The 23,676-nt window shown below is 34.2% G+C and overlaps 2 protein-coding genes and 1 pseudogene across 2 annotated transcripts; all 3 read left to right on the top strand.

The window, feature by feature from the left end:
* LOC125659689 (uncharacterized) overlaps positions 1-148 on the top strand; it is a 4,600-nt pseudogene extending 4,452 nt beyond the window's left edge.
* A 2,054-nt stretch (positions 149-2,202) lies between these two features.
* LOC125658666 (neuronal acetylcholine receptor subunit alpha-5-like) lies at positions 2,203-7,488 on the top strand. The gene is made up of 2 exons (XM_048890002.2): positions 2,203-2,535; positions 6,577-7,488. Exons 1-2 carry the CDS (start codon positions 2,203-2,205, stop codon positions 7,486-7,488), a joined length of 1,245 nt encoding a protein of 414 aa, XP_048745959.2.
* Positions 7,489-17,600: 10,112 nt separating this feature from the next.
* LOC125658667 (neuronal acetylcholine receptor subunit beta-3-like) lies at positions 17,601-23,441 on the top strand. The gene is made up of 2 exons (XM_048890003.2): positions 17,601-17,903; positions 22,521-23,441. The coding sequence occupies exons 1-2, from the start codon at positions 17,601-17,603 to the stop codon at positions 23,439-23,441; spliced, it is 1,224 nt and encodes a 407-aa protein (XP_048745960.2).
* The last annotated feature ends 235 nt before the right edge of the window (positions 23,442-23,676 follow it).

The raw sequence follows: 23,676 nt of genomic DNA, 5'->3' as shown, positions 1-23,676 counted from the left end.
TGATTTTCTTAAAATCATTTGACGTTAATTTTTTTTTCTTCTACGTATTACATACACATCGATATTCTAAACATTTGCTGTAATGTTGTATCTGCTGATCATGAATGGAACTATATTTTTTCAGAGCAATTGTGTGAAGAGTACCTGAAACCAGTAATAAATCTTGAATAGATAGTATGCACTGATCGAATTTATTAAAAACTCTAGGTACATTGTAGTATACTTGATATATTCGGAAGGGTTTGATAAAATTTCCGATAAATTGGCCAGTATTTGCACTATACGAGAATGAATGTAAATTATGCTTTGACGTACAGTTCTTTAGAATAAATAATTGCTGTTAAACCACAGGACTTGGGGAATGGGTCATGCAACCACCACCCAACTCCTATTTTTTCTGATCTGGGATCAACACCTTTACTCTCTTTTTACTTATGTTTTGTTAATATACATTAAAGATCTTCGTCTCTGTTACATATTAGGATCTCGTTATTAGTGAGTGTTATTTAAACAATCCATGAAAACTTGGTTTTTACTAATACACTGTATGTGTGTATCAAGATTGATCCTCTTTATTTGTCTGTATAACTAAAGTAGCAATATGGAAATTGAATACTCTACTTGAACATAAACTCATATAATTGAAGATACCTTTATTTATTTGAAAACATCTTATTTGAATTAATGCGCGAATTAATTGAATTGGTGAGAGCAATAATTGATTCGATGCGGGCATCCATTCAGATGATGGGCACATCAAATCAATTATTGCTCGCATCAACTCATTTTGAATGATTATATGCTATTTTTAATTCAATCAAAATATCGTTAATTATTTACAACAATATTTATTAGGAAATAATGCGAGCATCAATTCTTTTAAAGAGAACAGCAACTCAATATCTACCAGGTCTTAGCCCTGGAGCTACTGAGGACAGTCAGACAGCCCCCAATTACTGCCCCTTCATATATTTCTGGACCCACCAATGGTCGTTATGATGTCAATGGTATGATTTATTTTGACACTGTTATGACATAGTGTTGTGTCTTTGTGACACTGTACTGCATCTCAGGAACATCACACTGGATTGCAACCATAATGAGAGGGGACCCGGGTCAGAATAGGTCCTCAGTATCCCTTGCTTGTCGTGAGAGGCAACTACATGTAAATGGTATGGTCCTTCGGATGAAACTACAAAAACCGAGGCCCCGTGTCACAGCAGGTGCGACACGATAAAGATCCTCCTGCTTAAAGGCCGTAAGCGACGAGCATAGGCCGAAATGCAGCCCTTTAATGCGATAGTGACGTCTCCATATTTAAGTAAAAAATCCTCGAGAGGGGAGTTAAACAATATACAATCAATCATTAAAAGAGACAATGCATGAATTGTAACCGTAGAACAGACATAGGAGGGGTGTAAGTTTGCTATATGAATTTTCTTATTTCATTAGTTCTCAATTTCGCGCTGTTGGAAGATCGGTGATTCATTTGTATATTTTCGGGTAAGTTTAATTATCGGCAAGCGGGTAAATTACAACCAAAATGGGATGTTTTAAGGAACGCTTTGATGTTTTAATGACTGTCTAAGACACTCTAACCCAGGTACGATGTGTTTTTAAAATACATGAGAGATAGGATATAACAATTCAGGGACCGTAACCTGGCTAATGCATTAATTGCCAGGTTTTAAGACATAATTTAATGTAAGATATAAAACCTATCCATTACGTACTAAGCGTGAAGTAGTGTTCAGGATTCTAAATAAAATCATACAAAATACTTAGAATTAGCTGAAGACGTATTTTAATTTTACATGGCTCAGTATTTTCTTTTATCATTAACATCGAGTGTTGCAAGTGTAAGATCCTGAAATCGGGTTCACACGACCCAGTAAATAAAATTTGAATTTACTTGGTAAATAACCATTTGGTTAATAAAGATTTCTCTGTTATGTTTGAAGATTAAAGTTGTTGCTTGTTAGTTTTTGTTACAAAAATACAATGTTATTTGGACAATTGACCGGAACGCGTCACGTCTTTTCTCCAAACAGTGAAGCGTATCTATTTAAATACCGTGAAATCAAAGAATGTTGCTTATTCAGAAAAGTCATTTAAATCTGTTTATCCTTTCCTATATAAAATGAATAACTTTTCATAAACTATATAATTGTTGTGAAACTGGTCTCGGTCGTGAAGGAGAAGATGGGTGTCAAAAGTCAAAACCGTTGGAAAATAAGGAATTGGATTTTCATCATTTTTCTTTGGAGCCATCCTGTGACGTCACAAACCAACCAAAATGTGCTGAAACTAATGAACGACATTTTCACCAATTACTCGTCTAAAGTCCGCCCTATGATAAGTCAAGAACGGCCGCTTCCTCTTGACGTCAGTTTTTACCTCAGCAGCATCAACGAGGTCAGCGAAGTCAAGGAGAAACTGGTTACCACTGGATACATCATGCTGGAATGGATCGACGAACTGTTGAGATGGACCCCCGAGGATTATAACTACACTGAAATGATCTTCATTCCTCAGGTAATTAAAAGTAAAATAAATAGAAAAGCAAACTGATCAAATATTTCCTATCTTTAATAAGCAAAAATCCAAAGCAAAAAAAGGTGAGCACAAAAGAAATTTGTATCACTCTTCACTTCGTCGCATCATTAAAGATTTATACAATACGTGCACAATATACTGGCAACCGACAGTCGTCTCATTTCATTAAGTTATAATAGATTTATACAATACGTGCATGTACAATATACTGGTAATCGACAGTCGTCTCATTTCATTAAGTTATTATAGATTGCAATATGAAAAGTTTAGTTATATATGCCTTATACCTTATATCGATCTCAGTTCTGGTGAGCAATCGTGGCCTGCAATACAGGGTATATAACTTGTACACGGAGGTACATTTAACAAGGACTTTATTCTTGTTTTAGTTATAAGTGTATGGCTTTATTCTTCTTTTTGTTTTAAGTGTATGACTTTATTCTTCTTTTAGTTATAAGTGTATGACTTTATTCTTGTTTTAGTTATAAGTGTATGACTTTATTCTTCTTTTAGTTATAAGTGTATGACTCTATTCTTGCTTTAGTTATAAGTGTAGGACTTTAATCTTGTTTTAGTTATAAGTGTAGGATTTTATTCTTCTTTTAGTTATAAGTGTATGACTTTATTCTTGTTTTAGTTATAAGTGTATGACTTTATTCTTGTTTTAGTTATAAGTGTAGGACTTTATTCTTGTTTTAGTTATATGTGTATGACTTTATTCTTGTTTTAGTTATAAGTGTAGGACTTTATTCTTCTTTTAGTTATAAGTGTAGGACTTTATTCTTGCTTTAGTTATAAGAGTATGACTTTATTCTTGTTTTAGTTACAAGTGTATGACTCTATTCTTGCTTTAGTTATACGTGTAGGACTTTATTCTTGTTTTAGTTATAAGTGTATGACTTTATTCTTGTTTTAGTTATAAATGTAGGACTTTATTCTTGTTTTAGTTATAAGTGTAGGACTTTATTCTTCTTTTAGTTATAAGTGTAGGACTTTATTCTTGTTTTAGTTATATGTGTATGACTTTATTCTTCTTTTAGTAGTTATAAGTGTATGACGTTATTCTTGTTTTAGTTATAAGTGTATGACTCTAATCTTGCTTTAGTTATAAGTGTAGGACTTTATTCTTGTTTTAGTTATAAGTGTAGGACTTTATTCTTGTTTTAGTTATAAGTGTAGGACTTTATTCTTGTTTTAGTTATAAGTGTATGACTTTATTCTTGTTTTAGTTATAAGTGTATGACTTTATTCTTGTTTTAGTTATAAGTGTATGACTTTATTCTTGTTTAAGTTATAAGTGTAGGACTTTATTCTTCTTTGAGTTATAAGTGAAAATAAATTATACATTGTAACGAGATTTCGATACAAAGGACTGCATGTGTGACATGGACTTATGAATTCCCAAAATGGTTTTCAATGGACCTATGGAATACTAAACTGATAATGTGTCCACGTTGTCTTGTTCATACATAGTTATTACGATTGTTATTTGTTCCAACAATTTTCAATACTAAGCACTGTTGAAATGTAAGATATTTAAAGTATTCCTCTGTGTTTCAAATCAATGTCTTTCCATATCTATTTGTTTGTATTGTTTTATTATGCTAATAATGATAATATATTGTGTATGTCATATTATAAGATCAGAAGGACCCCTTTGGAAATAAGCTATATGGCTTTCATGGGTTATCCTTGGCATAGGCATATACATTAATTTACTCACTGTGCTCTTAAAGTCAAATAGCTGTTAAATGTACCTTTTTATCTTATGTATTTAACAACAACTTTTGTTTTAACTATGTGTTCCTCTGTGATATTGTCTTGTATTTATATTGTATATGTGCCTATTCCTAAATAAATAAACAAAATGTGTCTATGGAATCCCGGAATGATTTCAATATGTCTATGAACTCCTAAAATTGACTTTCAATGTGTCTGTGAACTCCCGAAACGATGTTAAATTATTTCTTATAAAGCAAAGTCTGTGTTTTGTTTTTGACATTTATAATCAACTGTGATTTTTGTACTATTTTGCTTAACACTAACATAAAATACACACTGGGGAATACGAGATTTATTGTTGCCACTAACATAAAATACACCGGGCAATACGAGATTTATTGTTACCACTAACATAAAATACACCGGGGAATACGAAATATATTGTTATCATTAACATAAAGTACACCGGGCAATACAAGATTTATTGTTACCACTAACATAAAATACAACGGTCAATACAAGATTTATTGTTACCACTAACATAAAATACACACTGGGGAATACGAGATATATTGTTATCATTAACATAAAGTACACCGGGCAATACAAGATTTATTGTTACCACTAACATTAAATACACCGGGGAATACAAGATTTATTGTTATCATTCACATAAAATACACACCGGGGAATACGAGATTATTGTTATCACTAACATAAAGTACTACGGTCAATACGATATATATTGTTACCACTAACATAAAATACACACCGGGGAATACGAGATTTACATGTATTGTTGATCACATAAGTCTATGGAAATTGAAAACGTACATTGTATGATCATGTTTCACCAAAACAAACGTTTTTTTATATTCAAAATATGACGGACATTACAACGCTCCACTTCTGATTTAGATTTGAGAAATGACGGAGAAAGTCCGTGTATATTGTAGCATGGCTTGGTAACACAAATGAACATTATTTACAGGTATATCTCTACGAATATAATCTCTAAGATGTAAGAGGCCATTTTAGGCTCCTAATATCTATAATTATTTATCTGAATGACTGCAGTATACTAAAATCATTAGTACAAACAACTATATACAAGTTTAAAGTATGAAATTTCCTTCATTTAAGCTACATGTAAAATCAATTTAAATTTCATGTGAAATCTAACCGTACTCGGTCATTTCTGTCCGTGACGTCAATCATGATGTTAATTGAACCTGGTTCACTGTATCAACATATTGACCAGCTCTAGTAAATCCATACATGTACATGTATTTGTATATAGATATTGTGAGAAGTGGTCTTTTAAACGATAAAATGTTCCTTTAGTTGTTTTATCGGGCGATGAAAGTAGCAAGCATTGCCAAAAAAAAAAATAAAAAATAAAAAAAAAAATATAAAAAAAAAAAATAGATAAATAGATAAAAAAAAAAATAAAAAAATTAGGATCTGCGTTAGTGTTATGCTATACCTTCATCACCCGATAAAACAACAAAGGAAGACGTTTCATTGTTTATATCTATATATTTTCTGTATTTTTTCAAAAAATGTAGACTAGATTTGATCTCGGAAATATAATATTTTGACCATTTCGTTACTTTAAACTTGTTCCAACCAATAACCCTTTGACCTTGTCAGCGCTCCATATTTGGTGATGATTATGCGGACAGGTGGAACATCACATGGAACTAGTTTGTGCAACAGACATGTTAATCATTGTCTATGATGGAAGAACATCAATTTCAAACGAAATTTTAGAGAAAAGACTCAGTTAATGTGTTTAACATAACAAAGTACATTATCTTTACCTTTGATATATTTCATGACAGGTACATAATTTAATTTCTATAAAATTCTTTATCGAATTTCAAAAACGAAAACACGTGGCAATACTGACACTTGGGGGAAATAAACATACATTGTACATATGCATGGGAAAGTGAATACATCAACTAACAGTGGTATAATAGGAATTCGGTGTTGTTTCGTTTTTCATTACAAAACTAATGATATATGTTGTGGTGATATGAAATGTCTGAATATCTCACAATATACTTGCAAATAGACGTAAACATATGTACACGTATCTGAGATTCGATTTAGAATTCAGTATAATTTCATAAAATTACACAAAAAGACTATTCTACACATTTTATACATTCCAAAAGAGACCGTTCTCTAAACCATACATACTTATCAACTTACCGGAAATAGTAGTCACCGTTGATTAGAGAGATCATTCTTGATTAAAGAAGTTTAGTAACCGGTTTCTTTAAATTTCAGAATGATATATGGAAGCCCGATCTCGTCCTGAAGAATGGATTCAAGAAATTTGAGGAGTTGGGTGGCAGTTTTTACTATCTCGCGATCAATTATGACGGCTCGGTCAACTGGTGGCCATTTCATGTATTTGAAAGCCGCTGTGCCATGGACATCAGTCGTTTCCCGTTCGACACGCAGACATGCGACATCAAGTTCATAACATGGAGTCATTTTGTTGAACAGATCGAGATTACAAAATCTTCTAACGGGATTCAATATTATGAATACGAAGAGAATGGCGTATGGGACATCGTGGGCACGAGTTCGGAGATTAAGAAGGAGCAGGGCGAATCTGAAGTCAAGTTCACGTTAACGCTTCGACGAAAACCATTGTATTACGTAATGAATATCATTTTGCCTGTGATATTCTTAGGATATCTAAACATTCTGGTTTTTGTCATCCCTGTTGATGCAGGAGAAAAGATGTCCTTCTCAGTGACTGTATTTTTGTCTTTCGCTGTTTTTCTGACCATTATTTCTACACTTCTTCCCACGAGTTCTGATAATACACCGATCATTTCTATGTATCTGATTATACAATTAATATATGGAGTTATAGCCCTAATCATCTCAGCTTTCCAACTTCGCTTACACCACAGAAACGAGACAGAGGAAATCCCGACGTTTTGGATCAAGGTCGTTCAGCTACAACGTAAACTACGATGTAAAAGAACACGGAAAGTCGACGCCTCGGATTCAAATTTGAAAGAAAATGAAGTACAAAAGATCGCAAAAACCTGTGACGATAATCGAGAAGTAACGTACGTGTGGAATCACGTGTCCACCTCTATAGATTTTTTCGCTTTCTGGTCTTTTCTAATCACAAACATCATTATCACGGTCACTATGTTTACTGTGTCGGCTTTATCATAATCATTGGATGTTAAAATGACCTTGACTTTCTTGGATTTAGAATAGAACAAGCTTGGTACGTGGGAACACAGGATCATTCTATTGATTTGATTTTTGTTTTTAGCTTTGACTGATATGGTGTACTACAGTTGTCCCTAATATTTATAGCTCAATCTGTTTGTCTTTCCGTGAGTAGAAGTGGGAAACCAAGCCCTATTTGAAACGTGTTGATAATCGTCAATTCGAAAGAGCACTTGGATTTAAAATTGATATCCCTGACGAGACTTCAACACAACAGCCGAGGTCCCATATCACAGTGGATACTAGAGTTTTTACCACGAGAATTGGGTACTTTGGTATAGTACGTATAAATGTTTAGCTTGATGAAAGCCCCACAGTTGGTGCACTACGAGACGTCATCAGCATCAGACGAAGAACCACGAATTTAGACCAAGATGTATGTATGACGCAATATTCGTAAATGTATGTTACGACGTTAAGTTAAACGCAATGTTACACCTACACCAATGTTTGTGTCTAATCCGGAGTTTAAGACCTTTAATAAAACCGCGTCTTGGATCGTAGGTGTGAGGGTTGTTTATCGTGCCAATACCTGCCTTGACAATGCACAGGATGACACTATGTCATTTACAGAATGGCCTGGAAAGGCGACTGAATGGCAGAGCTCAGCCATCCTTCATTTGAAGGGTTGGCATAGTTTCATCCTGTGTTGGACCTCGATTTTTAAGATCTCATCTGAACAACCTGCGACTTTCGCTTCTAACATCGAGAGTTCCGCGAAAGAACTTCATGTTCTACGTGTTAGATATGACGTAGCCAAGGAACTAACCGGAGTCGAATCCACGACCTTCTGATGGTAAAGCGAACGATTTAACCACCGACACACCCTATTTATGTGATTGATAGTTTATGATTAATGACACGAACGATTATAGAGATGTGCTTTTAATTTGAGTGCTACCTCGAGATATACATGTAGCTCCATATGCGAGGAATTTGCTTTCAGATAAATGCCTTTTATATAGACTGAACATGCATCTTAACTAGGTTATTAAAGGAAAATATAAATATTTTTATACAAGATATAAAAAATGAAATACCGAAATTAAAAGGAAATTGTAAAAATATTGCGAAAGGTGGGTTCGAACCATAGCAAAAACGAACCTCTACATGCAGATAGTGACAATGGTGTAGCTGACTGAGTTATTCTATGCACAAGTAATACCCGTGTAACTAACAACCAGGTTTTCAAAAACAGTTCCCCAACTTTTTTGTCGGTTTTTAGCTCGCCTGGACGACTGTCCGGAGAGCTATTGTCATGGTCCCGATGTCGGCTTTAAAGGGAAAACTTTAATCTGAGCTATATCTTTTGAACCCAGGAGGAGAGGGTTTTAATATTTCACAGATATATGCCTCATGAAAAGATCTTTGTTGTGGTACCAAGACATTTGACCTTGGACTTTGACAAACTTTTAAAAACTTTTAACCTGGGCTATGTCTTTTGAACAAATAGGGATAGGAAGTTGATATTTTAAATATAGATGCCTCATGAAGATACCTTTTTGGTAGAAAACATTTGACGTAATGACCTTTACCTTGAACTTTGACCTCCCGTTCAAAACATTTAACCTTTTATATAATTTGAACCAAGAGTGATATGGTTTTTATGTTTTAGATATAGATGCCTCATTAGAAGAGATTTCTTATGTTTCCAGAACTATTGACCTTGGACTTTGACCTACAAATGTACTTTTGAAAAACATTAACCTTGGCTATATCTTTTGAATCAAAGGGATAGTGATTTGTTATTTCATATTTAGATGTTTCATGACCAGGCCTTTGATGTGCTATCAAAACGTTTGACCTAGTAACCTTGGACTTTGACATATATTTCAAAAACTTTATCATAACCTTTCGAACAAAGGGGATAAGTTAAGGAGAATTATGCTTCCTAAGGAGCCATGTTGTCTTCTGACAACTCTTGTTTGTGAATTTAATCTCCAGGCAGGGGTGCCCCTAAAATGTTGTTGTAAATTGTTCTTATGATTGTAATCTATAAAAATATCAAAAATATTCTCAGAGAAAGGCCTACCTTGAAGGACTTTAAAACCAAACTCCGTGTCGCAATATTTGTTTAAATGGGGGGGGGGGGGGGGGGAGGGGGGGGGGTCTGTTTAGACCAACTTTGAAGGTTAATGTCAACATTGTAGATACTATATTGATTTTTGTGTTTGTGAGTAATAAAATTATATTATTTCAGGACGTTGTTCTGTGTATGGTCAGTTTTTAAATCGAAGCAGGCTACTGACAAACAAGTTGATGGTGCAGGGGTTCCAACAGTCTCATTTAAAATCAGCATTTCGCAACTTCTATGATCGTTATAACGAACTAGTTTGCGTATACAACATATCATTGGGTCAAATGCTGTCTGACGTGTTTCATGCTTATTGTTGCGCCGTTCTTGGCACTCTGAGTTTGACTGCGGATAACTCCGTTTGCATGATCGGGATATAGGGCTCAAGACGGGTGTAGCCGATCGACAGGGATGCTTACTCCTCCTAGACACCTGATCCCATCTCTGGTATATCCAGGGCTCCGTGTTTGCCCAAATCTCTATTTTGTATTGCTTATAGGAGTTATGGGATTGATCACTGTTTGTTATCTTCACCTTCCAGTGTATCATATAAAAAGATGAATGCTTGACGGTATAGTTTTATTCATCGTTTAGATATAACAGTCAAAAAGAAGCCTTGCCTGCTTGCTGGAACGACTTTCGTGCAATTTGATATGCTCTCTAGAGATAAAAGATAAAAATACTTCCATATTGAGAATAATCTCACTTTATTGCAGTGTTTAGTCGGTCTACGATACTCGTTTAAATTTAGCATTTCGCAAATTCTTAGGTGTTATAATTATCTAGTTTGCCAATATTACCTACCGTTGAGTCAAATGCAGTCTGATGTTTTTCATATCAATTGTTAGGCCGTTCTTGACACACTGATTTTGACTACGGTTTACTCTATTTATCTGATCAAGATAATCACTATAGGGCTCACGGCGGGTGTCACCGGTTGACAGGGGATGCTTACTCCTCCTATGCACCTGAGCCCATCTCTGGTATATCCAGGGGTCCGTGTTTGCCTAACTCTCTGTTTTGCATTCCTTAAAGGAGTTATGAGATTGATCACTGTTCGTTATCTTCAATTTTCATTCTAAAACGATTTATCTTGAGAAAAGCGTAATATTGTGAATGCAACAATTACACTTTTGATATGAAAGAACCACATATTTCCAGTTAAGTATTTAACACTTTAAGGTGGTATGAAAAATGGAAAGTTATAGGAATTAAAGGTTATTATGAAGTTTTGATAAAGCTGAGTTTTCACCTGTGATTATCAACTGACTTTAAAATCATTTTAAGAATTTTTGCTGCAAGCTGAATGTTAATACAAGAGTCTGTGATCAGTTTAATACAAGAGCCTCTGATCAGGTTTTTGTGTTTCACCTGTCTCTACATTTGTTTGCCTGGCAGAAGATGGCATGTAAAACGTTGCAATATTACATAAATCTTGTTATTCATATGCGAAAATATTGATTTAAAATCAATAAACTTATTATTTGTATGCAAAAAGTTTGATTTATATGTGATAAATCTTGTTCTTTACATTCGATAATCTTGTTATTCATATTCGATAATTTTTTATTTATATTCGCTAATATCTTGATATTTATATTCAATAAATGTTGATTTATATTCAATAATCTCACAGGTCCATGGGTTTTACAAAATGAAGTCATTATGTTTTTCATAGAGTTGAATTGTTAGTTTGTCGTTAACATGTGTGTTCAATAAAATATCTAAGTATGAAACAGATGTGGAAGACTTTGAGGTGTCTTTTAATTCGAGTTAATTGAGATATATGAATCGACATATGAATGAAAATAATTATTGTTAATGTATAAAACGTACTAGATGTATCCAAACGTCGAATAGAAGGCCGCAGCAAAGAATTTTGTCTTCTGATGTAGAAGCTTTTGAATAAATACTGCCTCATAAGAAAATAAAAACAGGTCAGCTGATAAAGAAACTCAAATTTTGCCAATTTGCATTCTAACAGACTGTTGGAAGACAACGAATATATTGTCAATGATAACTCCAATATCTTTTTGATATCAACATCACACTACTTGTGTGTCGAATCAAAGTGGAGTCTAACAAAGAACTTTTTTGAATGATTGATCACTAAATATGAATATTTAAATATTTCCTTTTTCATTTTTGTTGAAGAAGCATCTGTCTATGATGTAAAAAAGTTTAGCCTTTAATCAAGTCTTTAATTCATCGCGAGGAATGTTGAAAGATCAAACATTTTGATGTTGTTATGAAAAAAGTTTTGTGATTTTGTTCCGTCACCGGAATTATTTATCCGGATTTTGATTTTTAGTTCTTTCCGATCTGATGTTTTGAGAACGTATTACAAACGTTATACATGTATGCAGTATGTGCTCCTGAGCACTCGCGTATCTGTTTACCTGCATAAAATGTAGATCTTCAGTGTCTTGTTCACTTGAAACTGTTCCTGCACAGCGTAAGTGTTTATCTAGATGTTTTTTATTTAGATTGCAAAGTTATGGAAACTTGTTTACCTATTCAGTTTTGCATATGTATACTAGGTTGTGGATCAGAGAAATTTCGGGATAAATATGAAAGGAACTGTTATTGTGAAATTATCTGGATTTTTTGTAATGCTATCATACTAGCATTTCCTGAAGTATTTAAACAAGCCTTAAATATAAATACTTCCTGATGCATACACAATTTAGGGAATTTTATGCCATTTACATGTGTGTATGGATGATGTTTATGATGCGGGGTTTTGTATCGATGGTATATACATAGTTGTTTACATGAATTTATGGATATCAGAGATAAAGTGTATGCGCTTATATTTTCTATTATCATATTTCAATTGTTTGTTTGCTTTAACACAATTTTAAAGCGAATTGCTGTCTGAATTTAAAAAGTATGGTCACCAGTTAATGTCATAATCCTGCATTGATTTGTGTATTTATGGTTAATCTCATTTTTTGTACATGATTGAATTCTAATAGTGTGTTCTTTGTTACTTTTCAGTTTTCTTACCATTTCATCTTTACTCAATAAAGTTTTGGAGTATTTTTGACTGGTTTTACTGCAGTATTGTCTTGGACTCTCCAAACTACAGACTGTACAGATTTCAAATTTACTTATAGACCCAAATAAAATACCGTACGGTTTCTTCACGGATCACTGGATGTGGGCGGAGCTCATCTATGGTCATTGCTATTTACTTGGAATTTACCTGACCAAGAGATTAGGGTGCTGTGTATACTTTTGATGTACACAGGAAGGATCTCAGGGTCGTCTGCAGTGTTTCTGTGGTCGTAATATTTGTATAATGGTTGTATCCCATGGCTAGATGACACACAGTCTACATCACCCCCTCTTTCTCTCTTTTACTCTCAGTCATTGGCTCAATGAATAATTTCTTTTATAAATATATAGAACTATCATGAATTGATAATATAAATTATTTCAATAAGTTACAAGTTTTAGAAATTAATGGGCAAATTATTGTTTGATTTCTGATTGTGTAATTTATAATACATGTATATAGAGGGGGAAAATTACAAGTATATTAAAATTGCGTTGTTTATGGGTCTTTTTAAAAGCAATTGAATTACGAGAAAATAGCAGTTGTGGACAGGTCAATGCTATAAAAACTCTAGAATACAGGGCTTCCTCAAGATCTAAAGAATGCCAGTTGGCCAAAACACCTCTCTGTGATCCCTCCAGACCACAGTCTCTACAGATGTCACTCCACCCGAGATGTATTGTTAAATGTTCGATTGATAGACGGCAAACACTTTGGGGGTGTTAACTTAAAGTTGGGTCTTTAAAGATATTTAGAATGTTTTGGAATCCATATTTGATTTACACCACATGCTGTGGCTCAATACGTTTGAAGCTTCTTCTTCACAGCAGTTACTATTTTCGTCATAAGCAAGGACAGGGACTTGGTAGAATAATTACGGGATCCAACAATGTATCTTTCTTTGTAAAGATTGTTGTGAAGTTTAGGGATCCAGTATAGTACCATAACTCATATTCATCAGACCCATTGACTAGGATATCAAATATGTTTAAAACTGACCCATGATTTTGAGGAAAGGGCTGTTGGAGTATAAGTAAGATTACCAGATGTGGAATAAATGCCAAGTTCAATTAAAATACAGTTACTGCTATAGCAATGAGCCTTGCAAACAAAGACAATGTTGTTACATGATTTATCAGCTGGAACCAAAACACATTCTTCGTGTAACCTATCTAATTCTTTTATCTCTTCTGGTTTACTAAACACAGAAGGATAGTCAGTATGCTCCTTTAACAGTTCACAGCACTAATTTTCAAAGTTAAAGATTTTATTCTTTCAATCGTTCGATAATCATCAATATGTAATCATTGTGAAACACTTCTAGTTTTCCTTCTGTCAGGAAGTTGATGCAAGAGAGGTAAGACGTGGAAAAAAATCGGACACTTTTTACTTACTGATTTTGACTTTCATCATCCACGTCATCAAGAAATTAGAAATTGTATTGATTTTTACAAATCTATCCATAATGTACCTATTTTACGATGTAAGGCAGTGTGTATTTCTCATGGGCACCTTTAATCGAGCTGCGTGGGAATTATATGAGTTGGAGAGATTACATATTTCATTGACTATGCTAGCAATTAATATTATCGAAGTTTTTGACACAAGGGTAATTTCACACAATGTAAGATGACACTCAGGAACTTCATTTCATTGACATATCCATTCTAGCGTATATTATTAAAAGCTGCTCGAAATCTATAACACTGTGAGTTCAGATACTAGGTCAATGTGGATTATTTTGACTTTGCTGGTATCGATACCTTGATTCACGGACCGTCACTAGCTCCTACCGCATTATGTGTCGAATTAAATCAGTGGTACATGCACTTATAAAATGACGGAAATATTGATTATAAATTCAAATATTTTCAAATGGATATGTGTATTTAAAAGGAGGAAAGACCTAACCCTCTCAGGAGTTAAATACCACCAGTTATTGACTGATAAAAATTTAATCAAACAAACTATGTATGATATACATGTAATATAGATTATCAAAAGTTCATCGTAAATCATTTGGTATCCTTAAGATTTGTTTTAGTTAAATCTCTTGTACGTGGATTTGGTGTAATTGGACTGGTATAAAAATTATTGTAATTGTTCAATATCTTTTATATTTTCTATGACGTCACTTACAAACCAGATTTTGTGAGCGCTGATTGATGAACTCTACAGCAATTAGTCAGTCCTGTGATAAAACCAAAACCTCGAATATGTCTTCGTCTGCTACTCCAGGAAATGTAGTGAAATCAAAGAGGAACAAATTACCGTTGCATAATGAGAACTTATTATTAACTCAAAGTACTGAAAGTACTGGAAAGCAGTTAACACGCTTCCTAGAATTTGCAGCGAAATTCTTTGCCTGAAATTTTTATATCAAAGCTACGAGACAGATTATGTACAAATAACAACACACAAAACTAAGAAATAATAAATTTTGCAATATTTCACTGAATCACCGATAACACCCCCACGAAATGTGAGTACGTCTCTTCTCGATTCATGAATTACATATTCGATGAATTCCTTAACGCATTTTTTTAAAGGGGGTAGCATACACCTGGGAAAATTAAGAACACACTTTTAATTTTTCACAATTTGTAAAACAATTGCAAGTAAAGAGATAAACAAATGTGATCAAAACACATAGCCAGCCCGATTCCGACAAATAATCGGGAGGATCGATAAATCTAAAACATAGCCTGTCCGTTGGGACGGTAAAACATGTTAAGTTTATAAAAACCAATACCCTTTCTTTGATTGAATTGAGTTTATCTAGCGTAAGACTTATTTCTTGACGCTCGTTCAGAACACATTTTTTATTCCCTATATTACATTCGATACAATATGTAGATGTTCTGTTTATTCTCAGCATTTGTAGTTTAGCCTTTGTGCTAGTTTTAATTTCATTTATTTAGTTTTCATTTCTATGTACTAAATATTATGTCGTCCTGAAGAAAGGACGTCGTCCCGAAAATATGACAATTTTAAATCGTTCTTGTTGTTGGTCAATTCAATTGTTTTGCAATAACCATGACATTATCCCGCTATTACAACGTGTGATGTGTTCGTGATAATCAAATAAATGTCACAGATTTATCTTGTATATATTTATATTGCTGTATTGTGTGAATCTCTTTAAATACGATGGTCCTCTCTTTCCCCATTCTCCCTTTCCTCTCTCTATACCACCTTTCAATTCGGGATTGATTTTAGGCAAGTAGCATCGTGTAGGTGTGGGTATATTTCACAATAGTCAGAAAATTCTCGACAAGCAAACAAATAGGTGCGCACCATACACAGTTCTCCCAATGGTTACTGTTAGTAAATCAGTAATACCAAAGTTCACCAAAGGTATTTACTATTTGTAGATTTTCTTGCAGGCCGACCACATTCGCGGTATAATTGGTAGCGCGGACATTTTTTTTATTAGTGAAATGGTGACTAATGGTGCGTCCATGTGGATGTCGCCGGCATTTCAAATGTAGTATTCATTGCCACTGCAAATGACATTAAATGACAAAAGACTGCAGATCTGTAGACTGTTAGAGGAAAGAATATTAGATATATATCACAGTACATGCTGGCGCGCGCAAGGTCGTCGACATTTGAGTGTACAAGAAAAAAGTATTTAACGATTTGTAATGTTCTGTTTCTGCATGAACAAAACGAACATCAATTAATTTGTGGCCATGATACTACAATGATACATGCTGGTCTGACACCATTCGATACCAATGATTACTATTGGTAACTACTGGTTACCATTGTTACTTTCCATACCAATGCTAACCGAATTCCGTTCACAGTTCTGGGGCTACCAATGATACCTTTGTCTTAAACAATGGTACGAATAGTAGTCACTGGTAATGACAACATTTTCCCTTGGTAAAACAGTTGACTCAACCATATGAATGAATCAAAAGATATTTTTAAACACCAGAAGTACGTTTGCGCAACTTTGAAATCCCAATTCATGTGCGATATGTGTTGAAGGGGGAAGGGGGGTCTAGAACATTATCTGTTTCACTATTAAATTACTGACTTATTTTTCTGCAATTTCGCTCTGCTGCATACTATAAGAACACGACATGTAATTGTAAGTGGAAAAAAGTAGCAGTTTTGAAAAGACATTGTGTAACATTCAAATCGCGACCATAGTGTCTTGTTAATAGTTATTAAAGATTTGGCCGTATTTCAATTTTTAAATATTATTTGAATTTGATATATGGATTTGCACTTTCTTCGGTTCATGCTAAATAACGTCGTAGACACTCTAACTATAATGTATGCCTATGTGTAATAATTATGATACCGTTTTATGATTTACAAGTGATTGTTCAAACTATACGGCTGCAGAGAGTTTCTTTATCTTTCTCTCTGCGAATTTCATTTTCTTCATATTTGGAACTTTGCCAGCTATTAACAGATATTGGGTACATTAAAATATATTTTGACCACATCTAACACTATCTTATTGTCTGATTGACCAGTTTTCAAAAATGAATTAATCGTCTGTATATGTGTGTGAAACAACAGTGAATAAACAAGTAATTTCCGTTATTTCATTGAATAATATTAGCAAGGTTCACAAATCGATGATATATATGGAAAGGAAATAAAAATTTCTGAATGGGGCTTTTAAAATTATATTTGCATTCGCAATCTCCTTTGCCAGTATATAGAATATCCAGGAAATATTGCCATTATCATCATGTAAATAATAATTCTTCTATGCGCTGTATCTGTTATTTTTCCATGTCCCTTGGACTAGAGAGGAAGGTACTTGAGGTGCTCTTTCAATTTTATGGGGAACGGTTGGTGTTTATATCCGTCCCGTATACTCAGATAACCGATTCTTTATAGATTAAGTAAGAAGTGATTAATTATAGGTATTTATAATCTTCTTCGACAATGAGGATTCGAATGGTCATCGTTTGTTTTTGGATTACTACTGTGACATCAAAAACCAATGAAAATACACGGACTCTGATTAACGACATTTTCACTAATTATTCATCCAAAGTACGTCCGGTGATAAACCAACGTGATCCACTTTCTCTTGACGTCAGTTTCTACCTCAGCAGCATCAATGAGGTCGACGAGGTGAAAGGGAAACTGGTGACCACGGGATGCCTGTCGCTGACGTGGACGGACGAGCTATTGAGATGGACTCCCGCTGATTATAACGGGACTGACATCATCTTCATCCCTCAGGTAACACAGGACGTGAGAGTTTAAAGTTACACCACCTAACCACTATTCTATTGCATTGCATTTTATTTAGATCTCATTTCATTTCTGACACTAATCACATACTGGTTATTATTTGATAAAGATTTGTGATACTGATATCATCGGCATATTTTCATCGAACTTCTTTCTTCTAATGCTAAACCACCCTTAAACTTGAGTGTTTTGATATGCTTTCATACAGCATGAAGAGTAAATTGAAGACGAAAATTTATGTTTAGAAGAATCGGTGGGTAATTCAAAGTTCGTCACTAAAGCATATACACAATGATGCGATGAAAATGCCACTATGGTACGATAACGACACTACGATGAAATTATAATGATGAAATCATAGTATCATCGTATCGCACAATTGTGTTAGCGTACCATTCTGTTGTGTTCGAAACAAGCACAATGAAGCAGACACACATGCCTGGATTTTGTGTTGTTTATTTTACAGATATTAGACAAAGTAGCAGTCAATACTTATGTTAAACATGGCGCCGACAGTTGAAATTAAATCATTTATCAAAAACGGCAATGACTGCTTTCACAATATGCATTAATGTCTATTTATATGTTCAAGATATCATACATATTTATGTATAAAAATTCACTCATACAATGCATCTCTAATTTATATCACCAACGCATTAAAGTGAATTTATATCTCCTCTTTGCATGGTAGATTATTAATTTTCTTATTGCGCAACGTAAAAGACGATTTCCGTAAAACAATATAATTTTTGTCAATTTCATTTTATACAATTGCATATAATTTTTTACTGTCAAGCGAGCTTTACTGATCACAATTGCCCGTTTCTAAACTGTTCACAAGGTGTTTTAAACCTGAATTTGCTGAAATATCGTCATTCCATAGGAAGATACTAAGAAACAGTGAAAAAGGGAACTCATTTACAGGTTTACACACCGGTCGTGGTGACGTCTCCATCTAAATGAAAAATTCTTGAGAGAGACGTTAAACAAGATACAATCAACCAATCAACAAAAAGGCGTCACCAAATACGTGATAATGGCAGGATACTAATCTATCCACGTTTTAAAAAATATATCTTATGCACTGATTCAGCCTACGTACCACAGGAACTGGTGATTTTGTCTGTAATATAATAATAGTAGGGGTCTATACTATATCACCTCGTAATATTTATTAGGGGGTGATATAGTATAGAACCCTACTATTACAGAAAAAAAATACCATTTCCTGAGATTATACATACTTGAACATAAAATATACCAGGGGCGTAGTCAAGGTACTTTTGATGTGGACGCACAAGTAGGCAGGGGATTGTGGCCGCTTTAAGGATCCCAATGGGTCCAGGGCAAATCCCTGGTGGGGGCCCAGGGGACAAAGCCTCCAAAAGCTGGTAACGATTTCGATGTGTATATTCGACCCTCCTGAACGCATTTTTCGTACGCTTTATAAAATTTGTTACGCAGCCATGATGTATTCGAGGTCTGTTCTGTTTTTGTAAGAAATGCGGACAAACACTTGTGAAATGTCAAAAATGAGAAAAGTTATGTCCAATATCGCTGTATGACGAACCCACCACAAACAATTTTAGAACAAATATGAAAGTCATAGATATTGCCCTTCACTGCCTTTTGATATTTCTAATCTCTCTCTCTCTCTCTCTCTCTCTCTCTCTCTCTCTCTCTCTCTTGCAAAAGAGATGTGGACTTTTGTGCGTACAAACGTACGCCTGGTTACGCGCCTGCATATATGTACAAATATGAATCACTGGGACAAGCTACTTTATTATAAAACGTGGATAAATTAGTGTTCTGTGGTAATGACTAATGACGCACATAGTTAAAAATATTAATATGTATATATATATATATATATATATATATATATATATATAGAGAGAGAGAGAGAGAGAGAGAGAGAGAGAGAGATGGGAAAGAAATAATTATTCATGGTTCAAATTTCCTATATTGTTTATATATAAGCACTTCACCGAAACACCCACAGCTACGGTCTTCTAAGCATACATCATTAACATTTATAGCTTTGAAAGAAATGTTTCGTTGTTTGGCAAGTATATAAGAAGAATAAGCTTTCTGTCATATTTTAAGTGTATGTACATGTACTCTCTACTCTTTAATCTATTGTGACCTACATTTTGATTGGTTGATTTGGATTTTGAATTTCGAAATTCGAATCTCGTATTCTCAATTTCGAACCTCGTATTTTGTATTTCGAATCTCGAATGAGCCTTCTGGGCTTTCGTACTTTTATTTCGAATTCACTAGGATATATCTAATCGATGTATGAATGAAAATTATTATTGTTAATAGATATTACTTCGTAATATATCTAAATGTCGAATTGAAGCAAGATATTTTTTTCTTCTCACGTTGAAGTTTTTGAATAAATTCTGCTTCATAGGAATATAAAAAACAGGTCAGCTAACAAAGGAACACAATTCGTACCCATGGGGATTCCAACAGACTACTGGAATACCTGATCACCAACGACCACGTTTAACAAAGTAATTTTTGGATGACTGATCACTAGATAAGAATATTTGCGTTTTCCATTTTTATTGTAGAAGCAACTGTCTATGATGTGAAAAAGTCTAGTCTTTAATTTATCGTAAGGAATGGTCGTCTAAAGAGTTGAAATGTCATACGTTTTGATGTTGTTAATTTGAGAAAAGTCTTGTGATTTCGAGTTTACTAAAAGTTCTTTAGAATTTCTTAGAATGCACATTTGATTTACACCACTTCTGGCATATGTAGTACGTTTGAAGTTTCTCCTTCATAGCTGTTAATATTTTCGTGAGGAGCAAAGATAGGGGCTTAGTAGAACATTTGCTGGATCCAGCAATCTATCTTTGCAAGGTTTTTCTGAAGTTTAGGAATCCAATATAGGTACGGTAACTAATATTCATGCGACCCATTTGCTGGGATATTAAATGTGTCTAAAACTGAAGCATGGTTTTGAAGAATTTCATCTGTTTAGAGAGCAGTTGAAGTATAAGTACGATTCCAATGGGGGAAGTAATGCCGAGTTCGTTTACAATACAGTCGTAATAATGAGCCTTACAATCAAAAACAATGTTGTTACAAGCTTTTTCAATTGGAACCAAAAATATTCCTCATGTAACCTATCTAATTCTTTTATCACTTTTGGTTTACTAAACACAGAAAGATAGATGACATGTACTTTTGTTTTGATGTGACTAATGCGGGATTTTAATATTTCTCTTATACGTTTATAAATCCATTTTGACAAGTATCAAGTTCTTTGTTTTGATATTTAACGCTTCGTCTGACAGAATATTTGACATAATTCATAATAGAGATGAAGTTTGGTCACCAATTGAAAGACCGAGTTTCTCTGAATTTAGGACCGTATAAAATAAGTGATTTCAGGTCCTCATTTTCAACTTCGTCAACATTACCAGCTAGTATGTCCAGCTGAAACATGTAGGAAAACAAGTTTCAACTTTTTTATGACGAAAAATGTTATTTATGTCAATGGCATTTATTCCCTTGTTAGTAAATTTGAGCTTAAGGAATTGGCGGCACGATTCGGAAGGGATATCATCCATAGCCCGCGGTGGTTTAAAGAGCCTGTGATAGACAGCATCCATCTCGCTTATTTCAAATGTAAATGCAATCCCACAAACAAGAGTAAAGTATCAGTTTATGAAACATGTTATAGCTTATGTAATGAATCTCTAAGAAAATCATCATTGTCGAACAAGAAGTAGTAAATATTAACAAAAATTCTTCCAGTCAATGAAGCTGTTGGCCCAGATTGTATTAGCTATAAAATATTGAAAACAACTAACTTCACACTTAAAACACTTACTATGTTATTTAACAGGTAATTTTCAAAACTTTCCCCACCATCTTTTTTTTTTGGAATAATCCTCATGGCATTCCTCTTTTTGGAAAGGAAGGCACGTCAATATTATCTAATGATAGGAGTTTCAACAGACTACAGTCTCGTTTAAAGTCAGGATTTCGCAAATTCTGTTTGTTATAGTGGTCTAATTTGCAAACACAAACTATTATTGGGAGAATGCTGTCTGGCGTGTATTATACCAAGTGTTAGGTCGCTCTTTATATATTGATTTTGACTACGGATTTCTCTATTTACCTGATCAAGATAAAATACTTACGCGAGTGTGACCGATCGGTCGACAGGAGATGCCTACTCCTCTTAGGCACCTGATATCATTGCTGGGATCCAGAGGACCGTGTTCGCGCCTCTCTTGATTTTTGCATTCTTTATGGAATTTATATAATTGATCACTGTTGTCATCATCACCATTTTTATTTATATACTAATATGATGTGTTTTAGCAAATTTTTGTGTGAAATTTGGAACTTAGATTTTTGGTTGCATGTGCTCTAAGACACATCAGAAAACAAACATACAAAAGAGGTATAATCTATATGAACTTTACTCTTTTAGAGTTGTTTAAGCTCTGTAAAGGAAAAAAAATGTTTTGATTCACACAGAGCTTTAAAAGGATGGTACTACCTTAATCCAGAAAGAAGACTAATATGAATTTGAAATACAAAGTTCAAAGCTTCAGTCTCTTTATGTATTTTCAGAATGATATATGGAAGCCCGATCTCGTTCTGAAGAATGGATTTAAGAAATTTGAAGAATTGGGAGGAAGTTTTTACTATCTCAGTGTCTTTCACGATGGCACTGTGGCTTGGTTACCCTTCAATGTATTTGAAAGTCGTTGTTCCATGGACATTACCTATTTTCCTTTCGACAAACAGACATGCGATATTAAATTTCTGACTTGGAGCCATTACATTGACCAGATAGATATTCAGAGATCTTCTGATGGAATACAATTTTATGAATATGAGGTGAACGGTGTGTGGGACCTGATCGACACTAGTTCAGAAATTCATAGGGAACAGAAAAAATCACAAATCAAATTCACGTTAACGCTACGCCGAAAACCATTGTATTACGTAATGAATATCATTTTGCCTGTGGTATTTCTGGGATATCTAAACATTCTGGTTTTTGTCATCCCTGTCGATACAGGAGAAAAGATGTCCTTCTCTGTGACGGTATTTTTGTCGTTTGCTGTTTTTCTGACCATCATTTCTACACTTCTTCCCACGAGTTCCGAGAATACACCGATCATTGCTATATACCTGATTATACAGTTAGTATATGGAGTTAAAGCCCTAATCATCTCAGCTTTCCAACTTCGTTTAAACCACAGACACGAGGCTGAGGAAATCCCGATGTTTTGGATCAAGGTCGTTCAGCTACAGAGTAAACTAAGATGTAAAAGTACACAGATCGATACCGTGGACATGTATCTAAATAAGGAAGAAGAAAACAGCGTCAAGAAAATAGATGAGGATAGTCCGGATGTGATTATTGGCTGGAATCATGTTGCGTCCTCTATAGACTTTCTGGCATTCTGGTATTTTATGTTCACCAATATATTCATCACAGTCGTCGTATTTTCCGTGTTGGCAACACCATCACATAAAGCGTAATATCATATCAGAACGTATATCAGTTAATCGTCCCTCCTACCTAGAGCCAATTTTCCCCTGAGTAAGGTTTAGATTCGTCAAAAAATGTGGTGAACCATAATCCATGAGACAACAACACAAGAATACAACGATATCATGTCTCAACCATGCGCAGCTTTTCGTGCGCCGTAAACCAAGGGATTTTAAAAGGGATGGATGTAAAACTTATACGGTACCAATTTTGATGCACCAGATG

This window comes from Ostrea edulis, chromosome 9 (assembly GCF_947568905.1).
Source record: "Ostrea edulis chromosome 9, xbOstEdul1.1, whole genome shotgun sequence".
NCBI classification, from domain to species: Eukaryota; Metazoa; Mollusca; class Bivalvia; order Ostreida; family Ostreidae; genus Ostrea; species Ostrea edulis.
This window is presented reverse-complemented; position numbering and strand designations above follow the sequence as displayed.